Source organism: Sorex araneus, chromosome X (genome assembly GCF_027595985.1).
Source record: "Sorex araneus isolate mSorAra2 chromosome X, mSorAra2.pri, whole genome shotgun sequence".
NCBI classification, from domain to species: Eukaryota; Metazoa; Chordata; class Mammalia; order Eulipotyphla; family Soricidae; genus Sorex; species Sorex araneus.
In genome coordinates this window covers 234463513-234473721 of record NC_073313.1, presented here as the reverse complement: position 1 = coordinate 234473721, position 10209 = coordinate 234463513, and the positions used below count along the sequence as shown (strand labels likewise).

At 37.0% G+C, this 10209-nt stretch overlaps 1 protein-coding gene across 1 annotated transcript in view; it reads left to right on the top strand.

Moving 5' to 3' along the window:
• Positions 1–593: 593 nt before the first annotated feature.
• The window catches only part of C2CD6 (C2 calcium dependent domain containing 6), an 82240-nt gene continuing 72624 nt past the window's right edge, over positions 594–10209 (top strand). The window contains exons 1-4 of the mRNA XM_055121262.1: positions 594–701; positions 1064–1115; positions 3257–3399; positions 8575–8691. Of these exons, the coding sequence (XP_054977237.1) occupies positions 594–701; positions 1064–1115; positions 3257–3399; positions 8575–8691 (420 nt within the window). The remainder of the gene's footprint in view (positions 702–1063; positions 1116–3256; positions 3400–8574; positions 8692–10209) is intronic.

The window sequence follows — 10209 nt, the reverse complement described above, 5'->3', positions numbered from 1 at the left end:
AAAATGCTCAGAGGACCCAGGGGCAACTCTTTTGAAGCTGGTGGTTCAGTGTTAAAACCCAAAGACATGATGCTACTGGGTCCTGCACTACTGGCAACCAGCAGGGCCACACTTGGTGATTCTGAAGGAAAGGGTGCATGTCAGTACTATTCCCTAGCCCTGTACAATCACTTATGGCAATATCTTTAAAATATCATCTAAGGACTAGGGAGATAGCACATGGCTTAAAGCAGTTAGTTGCCTTGCATGCAGCCAACTCTAGTTCAAATCCCCAGATCCTCAGATAGTTCCCTAATACCATCATGAGTGATTCCTAAGCCAGAGCCAGGAGTAAGCCCTGAGTACAACTGAGTGTGGCCCGAACCCCCCAAATTAAATAAATTAAAAAATTAAATCCCACCCTGGTTATATAATATATATTTTTATATTGAAATAGAAAACTTAAAATACTTTTTTGAATTTGGAAACAAACATTTCATTTAATATAACATTTGATGCTTATATTTCCTTAACTAGTAATTTTCTTCTTTGGGAAAGTATTTTTACAGTATTATTAGTAATAAATACTGAATGCTCACCTCTTTTTCTGCATTATGATAAGACCAAATCTTAAAAATAGCTGCAACCTCTCCCCTCTGCCTCTTCTTAATTCCCTTCTCTATTTCTCTCCTTGGAGCTATGGGCACATTGACAGTATAAGAGTAAGAACTAAACCTTGCAAGCATCAGTACTGGAGCATGGATCCAAAGTACAATAATTAGTCTTATGAATGTAGCTCTTAAGGAGAAAGGCTGGAGTGGGTGGGAAGGAATCTTGTGGACAGAAGTTGATGCTGGAGTTGAGATTGATTTTGGCCATCTGCAAGGCCTCCTGGTACTACCTGCTTTACTGAGTTTGATCCCTGGCTTTCACATGGTTCCTTGGGCCCTCCAGAAGTGATCCCTGAGTGCAAAGTCAGTAGTAAGCCCTGAGCATCAGGGGTGTTACACCAAAACAAAACAAAGCAAAGAAAAAGTTAGCTTTATAAAATTTCATTTCTATTTTTTTATTGTGATTGTTATAGGTTGGCTGCCTGGCTATTCATATAAAGTCTTGTGGAAACTTTTCGCCTGCGAGTATCCTTTCTTTTGATTTAAAATTAGTATTATGATTACACAGCACTGTTTCAATTATATATTGCTGCTTTATAAGCTTAAAAAAGATAATTATCAATCACAGTTCTTTAAGTTATCACAACTGGTCCTGCAGTCATTGGGCTGGAGAATATATAAAATAGTTCTTTTACTGTGTCTAGCACTTTAATGAGGGTTTCTGCAAGGCTAGAATTAGCTGGAATGTGGATAAAATGATTTTTTCCCCTCATTTTCCTGGTATCCCAGGATCTTTCGGTTTTGTTCCTTTTTTTTTCTGTATTGATGATGATTTTTTTCCCAAAACTGTTAACTTAGATTCAGGAAGGTAGTTTCATTGATAGAATACCCACTTAGCTTGTGCAAAGCCCTGACTTTGATTCTTGGCACTGCATGGCTCCACAGGGACCACTGCAGGTGGCACTGATAGTGGTTGAGCACAGCTAGGGTAGATTCTATAAAAGCACTACATTAGAGTATTGTTTGTCTTGAATTACTGAAGCAGTTGGTGTCCTCTTAAATTTTACACTCTAGACTAGTGCTTCTCTTGCCCTTTCCCTGTTCATATGCAATGGACTTTGTCATATGCAACATATATTAGAGCAGTGTTTCTCAGTCTTTTTTCCAATTATGGCTCTATCTGACCTTATTTTATTCTTGTGACCCCCTGTCCTACTGGTTGGTCCCTTAGTCTTGTATCATTTACATGATGTTTTTTAACCTGTGGCTTTCTTGGAATATCCAAGGGGTCCACCAGGGGTCTCATGATCTCCAGTTGAGAAACATTGTGTTGGAGTAAATCTCAGGGTCAGATGAGATTGAAAAACAGAGCAAAGTGATTTTTTTTGATGTGGAGAGTGACAAAAAGATTTTTTTTTTTGCTTTTTGGGTCACACCAGCGATGCTCAGGGGTTACTCCTGGCTTTGCACTCAGGAATTACTCCTGGCAAGTGCTTGGGGGACCATATGGGATGCCGGGGATCGAACCCGGGTTGGCCGTGTGCAAGGCAAACGCCCTACCCGCTGTGCTATCGCTCCGGCCCCGACAAAAAGATTTTTACCAATAATCCTTCTCAATCACCATCTAAACATGCAACTTCTTAGATGATCATAGTATTTAATTATAGATCAAATAAATAGGAATTTATTCTAAGTAATAAATGTGCTTCTTTCAAAGTCTCATGTGATCAAATAGCTTATTAATAAATTTTATATTAATCATATACGTTTTATATTAATGTGATTATATATATCATAACAAATTGGTCTTATTGTGAACTCTTTAAAATATTTTAATTTAATCACTGGAGATATGTTATGAAGTTTTGATACTTTTGTTTGTTTGTTTGTTTGTTTTTGGGTCACACCCGGCGATGCACAGGGGTTACTCCTGGCTCTTCACTCAGGAATTACCCCTGGCGGTGTTCAGGGGACCATATGGGATGCTGGGATGCTGGGATTAGAACCCGGGTCGGCCTCGTGCAAGGCAAATGCCCTACCCGCTGTGCTATCGCTCCAGCCCTTTTGATACTTTTTTTTAGAGAAAATTAGTGAATAGAATTTTATATCAAAAGATTTTTGTAGAGCACATACAGTGCTCTCTGAGATCTATCCCTGTAACCAAATTTTTTGAAAATAATCAAATCAAATCATAAAAATGTTTTTTAATGCATGGAGGCCTATGAAAGTTAGCAGTACATACCAGTATAATGTAAACAAAATATGTGATGAATTCAAGGTCAATTACTACTTTAAACTTTTGTCTTAAAATGTAAAATAATCTTAAGTAATTTAAATTTTAATATACTTGTGATTAGAAATATTTTAAGCTATATTTATTAAATATTTTGTATTATTAAAATGATATATTAAAAATTGCAAAGGAATTTTTATGGAAATGTAAGAATATAAGTATGAGAAGTAATCAGTCAACTTTTTGCATACATCTGTTAGCGTGAGTGATAATACAATTTTAAAAGCCTTTTTAAGTGGTTTATTATATCGTACAATTAGATTCTTTGATAGATTCCTTGTTATTGAACATAAATTATTAAAATAAATTTTAAAATGCATTATTGTTTAGTTACAATAAAATTTGCTTCCTAAATATAAATGTCTTCATTCAGTCGGTTTGTCTCAATTTAAAAGTGTGATGGTTCGCATCTCTGTAAACAACATTGTAAAATCTACAAAAGTTTGTAGCTTGCCATCCCAACCCGATGAAAATGCTATAATTACTTTTGATGAATTGAAGTACTTTTCCATACAGGTAATGTTCAAGTTCTTTTTTAATATAAGAATGTTCCTTATAATTTGAATTACTTCACACTAATATATGTTTATAGGGAGACTGAAAAAGTGCTTTTTATGTTTGATATTTTATTATATTCTGTTTGAGCTATTTGCTTTTTTATTTTATGTTTTTAAAATAACAGCTCCTACTGGTGTTTAATATTTGTGGTGATCTTCCCTGACATCTTGCTATCTGTAATTCTGAATGTCCATCTCAACGTGTTTTTATCATCCTTGCTGTTTTCTGCTTATCTTCCATTTTGCAGCTTGTTGAAGTCAATAGGCTACTATTACTATCACAGACTGAGTGGATCAAACAACAAACATTTCATTTCTCATTTTTCTGGAAATGGGAAAATTTAGTATCTGGTGTCAGGTTAGGGCTTGCTTCTTGATTTGTCCATGGCTTCTCGTTGTATGTTAACTGACATAGCAGAGATCAGATCAGAGAAAGATCATGTTTTCTCTATTTTTTCTTATAAAAGTACCGATTGTACTGGAGGGTTCTGTACTCTCAAGACCAAATTTCCTCCCAGATATGCCACCTACAAACAGCACAGCAGCTTAAATTAGCTAGTGTAAGACTTAAATGTTTATTGTATTTAACAGTAATAGTGAAGGGTAATATTTGATTTTGTTTAAAACCTGGGATTCAAAACCAAATTGAGCCCTGATTTGGCTTAGAAAAATACTAAGAATTTTGGTTTGACATATATATGCCGCTCGGAGAGCCCGGCAAGGTACTAAGAGTATCCCACCCGCATGCCGAGCCTGGCAAGCTCCCTGTGGCTTATTCATTATGCCAAAACCAATAACAATAACAGGTCGCATTCCCCTGACCCTGAAAGAGCCTCCAATCGTTGGGAAAGACAAGTAAGGAGAGGCTGCTAAAATCTCAGGGCTGGGACGAATGGAGACGTTACTGGCGCCCGCTCGAGTAAATTGAAGGACAATGGGATGACAGTGACAGTGACAGTAACAAATTAGCATTATACTGGTGATGTAAACTTCAACATAAGAATTTTAGGGACATTTGATCAGCCCATAACATACCCTTTTAAAAATTATTTTCTATCTGAACTTGTACATTTTTTTATGTATACTCAAGTTGTTTTTGTATGGATTAAATCTTTATAATACTCCCAACATATTGTTTTTGTTACCATCTTTATTTTGTAGACAAGAAAATAAGTACTGGAAGATTATTAGAGAACTGGTCTGATTAATTGAACTATATTCAACACAAGAACTTGTTATGCTGAGTTTGCTTCTGTTTAAGCTTTAGAAGTTACACTTCCTAGAATCTTAAATGTATCTCAATTTTCATTAAAATGAACAACTGTTTTACAGTCAAATTTTTATATGTTTCTGTATCTTAACTATGAACAATCTAAAATTCAGAAAACAATTCATTTAGGGACATCACAAAGAATAATATAGGGGTAGATTTAACAGAGATGTCTTTCACACAGGTAATACAATGTATATTGAAAATAACTTTAAAAGGCCTAAGTATATGTAAAATCTATTTTCACTTTTGGAAAAACTAATATTGTTAAGATAACAACACTACAAAGCAAATGGAAACAAATAACAGTATCAATACTACCAAAGTGCACTCAGATAAAATGCGGTTCTTTTCAAAATGTCAGTATGTTTTCTTTTGGTAAAAATTGACAGGCTGATCATAAAATTCCAAGGAAATGCAAGAATCCAGAATAACCAAACAATAGTACGCAGGCAAGGCACTTAGCTTGCACACGACCAACCTGGATTCAATCCCAGGTTTGCTATACAGTCCCCTGAGTCTTGCCAGGAGTGATCCTTGAGCCAGAAGTAAGTTCTGTATTTTTTTTACTTGGTTTACTCACACCATTAGGTGTGAGTAAACCAAGTAAAAAAAATACAGAGACAGAGAACTCATCATACTTTCTCATGTCAGAGGTTCCTTAGACCTAAGGTTATCAAAACTTTGCATTACTGGCACAAAGATACATATGAGAATCAAAGGAATATAACTGAGAATCTTAAAATGAGCCTCAAATTTATGTTAATTGACTTTTACCTTATTATTTTCCCACCCTTAGGAGTGCTTGGGGACCATGTGGTGCTCAACCTCCTGCATGGAAAGCATGCATGCTAACACTTTGAGCCATCTCCCTTGTCCCGTGTTAGTTTTTTACACAGTTCATTTCTTTTCTATTCTATCTTTATTTTTTTAATGATAACACTGTGATTTACCAAGTTGTTCATAATACAGTTGTTTCAGGCACTCAATGTTCCAACACCAATCCCACCACCAGTGTGCCCTTCCTTCCACCAACGTCCCCAGTTTCCCACCTACCCACCCCTAACCTACCCAACTGACTTCATCAGGTGAAAAATGGAAGATGAGCAGAAATGAGCAAGGATGAGAAAAGCATATTTGGATGGATCTTGGCACATACCAAGTGAAATAAGTCAGACAAATATTTTATCTTATGTGGGATCTGAAAAATTTAAAGATGTATATTGAGGCACCATGATTTAATGAAACTATTCATAATTGACTTTCAAGGAAACAATGTTCCAAAGCAATTATCATTTTCAGTGTCATCTTCTTTCCACCATTTTCCCAGGTTCCTGAAAAAGAAAATCTTAACTCAAAAATCTGAAGAACAGATTGGTGGTTACCAGAGGTGGAATTTGGGGTGTTAGTGTAATGGATTAAGATGGTCAAAAATCTATAAATTTCCAACTTAAAAATAAATAAGTTTTGAGTGTTAGAGATTTAACATATGGTGATTATAGTTAACAATACCATACTATATTGAAAAGTGTTCAGTATAGGTTCAATAAAAAGATAGGTCTTCAATGGAACAGGGTGGAATATCCCTACACACAACCCCAAATGTATGACCATCTAATCTTTGATAAGGGAGCAAGAGATGTGAAGTGGAGCAAGGAAAGCCTCTTTAACAAATGGTGCTGGCACAACTGGACAACCACATGCAAAAAAATGGGTTTAGACCTTGACCTGACACCATGCACAAAAGTCAGATCAAAATAGATTAAAGACCTCAACATTAGACCACAAACCATAAGGTACATTGAAGACAAGGTCGGCGAAACCCTCCACGATATTGAAGATAAAGGTATCTTCAAAGGTGGCACGGAACTAAGCAATCTAGTAAAAACAGAGATCAACAAATGGGACTACATTAAACTAAAAAGCTTCTGCACCGCAAGAGATACATTGACCAGAATCCAAAGACTATCCACAGAATGGGAAAGGATATTTACACAATACCCATCAGATAAGGGGTTGATATCAATGGTATATAAAGCACTGGTTGAACTCTACAAGAAGAAAACATCCAACCCCATCAAAAAATGGGGCGAAGAAATGAACAGAAACTTTACCAAGGAAGAAATACGAATGGCCAAAAGGCACATGAAAAAGTGCTCTGCATCACTAATCATCAGAGAGATGCAGATCAAAACAACCATGAGATACCACCTCACACCACAGAGACTAGCACACATCCAAAAGAACAAAAGCAACCGCTGTTGGAGAGGATGTGGGGAGAAAGGGACCCTTCTTCACTGCTGGTGGGAATGCCGACTGGTTCAGCCCTTCTGGAAAACAATTTGGACGATTCTCAAAAAATTAGATATTGAATTCCCATTTGACCCAGCAATACCACTGCTGGGAATATATCCCAGAGAGGCAAAAAAGTACAATCGAAAAAACATCTGCACATGTATGTTCATCGAAGCACTGTTTACAATAGCCAGAATCTGGAAAAAACCCGAATGCCCCAGAACGGATGACTGGTTGAGGAAACTTTGGTACATCTATACAATGGAATACTATGCAGCTGTTAGAAAAAAGGAGGTCAAGAATTTTGTAGTTAAGTGGATGGGCATGAAAAGTTTCATGCTGAGTGAAATGAGTCAGAAAGAGAGAGACAGACATAGAAAGATTGCACTCATCTATGGTATATAGAATAACAGAGTGGGAGACTATCACCCAAGAACTGTAGAAATAAGTACCAGGAGGTTGACTCCATGGCTTCGAGGCTGGCCTCACGTTCCGGGGAAAGGTCAACTCAGAGAAGCGATCACCAACTACATTGTAGTCGAAGGCCATGTGGGGGAAGGGAGTTGCGGGCTGAATGAGGGCTAGAGACTGAGCACAGCGGCCACTGAACACCTTTATTGCAAACCACAACAGCTAATTAGAGAGAGAAAACAGAAGGGAATGCCTTGCCAAAGTGGCAGGGTGGGGTGGGGGGGAGATGGGATTGGGGAGGGTGGGAGGGACGCTGGGTTTACGGGTGATGGAGAATGGGCACTGGTGAAGGGATGGGTTCCCGAACTTTGTATGAGGGAAGTATAAGCACAAAAGTGTATAAATCTGTAACTGTACGCTCACGGTGATTCTCTAATTAAAAATAAATAAAATTTAAAAAAAAAAGCATAGAACGAAAATGGAATAAATAAATAAATAATCAAACATCAAAAAAAAAAAAGGTCTTAAAAATTCTCACAACAAAGAAAAAAATTGTAATTCTGGGTGATGAATGTTAACTAGACCTATTGTGGTAATCATATAATAAATACTAATAATTTAACCATGTACAAAATATCAAATCATTATAGTGTATTGATGTTTTATGTCAATTATGTCTTAAAAATTGAGAAAATACTGGGGAGTAGGAACTCACAGGATTTTTTTTTGTAACTAGCAAGAGTGTATGAATATTAAAGGTCACAAAAAGTAATGGTATTGTAGAGATCAAGATTGGGATAATTTCAAATTAAGATAATGGAATACATTTAAAGAACTAAAAAGGATGTTAGATATTTTGATATTAATCAGAGTTTTTTTTGTCATGTTAGATATTAGATTACACTGATAATATTTCAGTGTTTAGGCTGGACTTTCCTGTAAAGTTTATAAGAATGTTGGTAATGAATATTTCAAGAAAGGCTATAATTGATGTGGATATATATCTTAACTTTTGTTTTTAAGATGTTATATATAGCTATGAAACTGAAGAATCATAAGGCTAATAATACAATGTAGTTTATGACTATTTATTCAGGACTAATCTGAGAGTCAAGCTGAAAATTTAATGCTCCTTTTTACATATATTCTGATATCAAGATTCCCAGACGTCAAGATGACAAACGAAATAATATTTCATTGGAACTTCTGAAACGGACAGGAAAACATTCTCACTTGCTAGGAAGTGCACAGATACACCTTTATAGTGTGATTCAGGTATGTGCCAAAATCATTTTTACCTTCTTATCCAGTTGAAGTTGTTGTTATAGTTTACCTATGCATGATGTATTACTTTTCAAATCAGCTTTTAAACTCATGTGGCTAATAAAATGAAATCACCTTTTGATAAAAAGAAAAGGGGGTTTTATTTGTAATATACTACATGAAATAATTTACTCTCTATAAGGGCAGTGATACAACTTAGAAGGGCTTCAAATTTGGGGTGGAAGTTGTGCCATACTGATTAGTGTATGGGTCTATTCAAGAGTTGATGCTTGGGAGACCATGTGATGCCGAGGATTGAACAGAGACCTGGAACTGCAGCTTGCAAAGCATGTGCTTCAACTTTTTGATAGCTCTTCCTGTACTAAGTTTAAAAAAATCATAGGACTGGAGCGATAGCACAGAAGGTAGGGCTTTTGCCTTGCACACAGCCGACCTGGGTTTGATTCCTCTGCCCCTCTCAGAGAGCCCAGCAAGCTACCGAGAGTATCTCACCCGCAAGGCAGAGCCTGACAAGCTACTCACGGCGTATTCGATATGCCAAAAGCAGTAACAACAAATCTCACAATGGAAACATTACTGGTGCCCGCTTGAGCAAATCGATGAGCAAGGGGATGACAGTGACAGTGACAGATTTTCAATGAAAAGTCTCATTAAAATTTCAGTGTACTAAAGGTCATATATCATAAATTCATCTCTAATATTATTATACTGAATGGTGAAAGACTAAAAGCTTTTACTCTGAGATCATGCACAAAACAAGGATGTGTACTTTTATCATTCTATTCAGCACAGTATTGGATACTATAACAAGAGCAAGAAGACAAGGAAAGAAATAGAACATTCAAATTATGAAAGAAGTATAACTATCATGATATACATAAAAAATCCTAGAGACTTAACTAAATAGATATTAGAGGCAAAATCAATACTGTAAATGAGAAGGCTCAAGTCAATCTGTTGCATTTCTATATGCCAGCAACAACAGAGAAAATTTTAAAATCTTATTTATAATCATACTTGAGAGAATTATTAGTACCTAGAAAACCTAGAAATAAGCTTAACAAAGAAGTTAGAAGACTTGCATATGGAAAATTGTGAGCCACTGTTAAAATTAAAGGGTTTTTGCCCCACCCCACGCGACCCTGAGATGCCACCAAGTTCCACCCCACCCCCACCCGGCTACTTATTAAGCTCCAGAGCGGTCATGATCCCAGAGACACACAAATGAATCTCAGAACCAGGGGCTCTTGGCAGAAATGCCTCCAGACTTTGCATTAGGCCACCTTTGTAGGGCCACCCCAGATGGGAAAAGGTATCGTCTTTCTGCCTATTCCCTGGGAAGCCCAGCGGCTGCCATCTTCCAGAGCTCATTGGAAAATCCAGATATGGTCCAGCAGTGACGACACACCCTGGGCCTCATGGCATAGGGGAGGAGCCGGTCCCTCTCCTCCCCGCCCCCAACACAACCCTGAGATGCCACCTATGAACTCCCCCCCCCCATACCTGGCT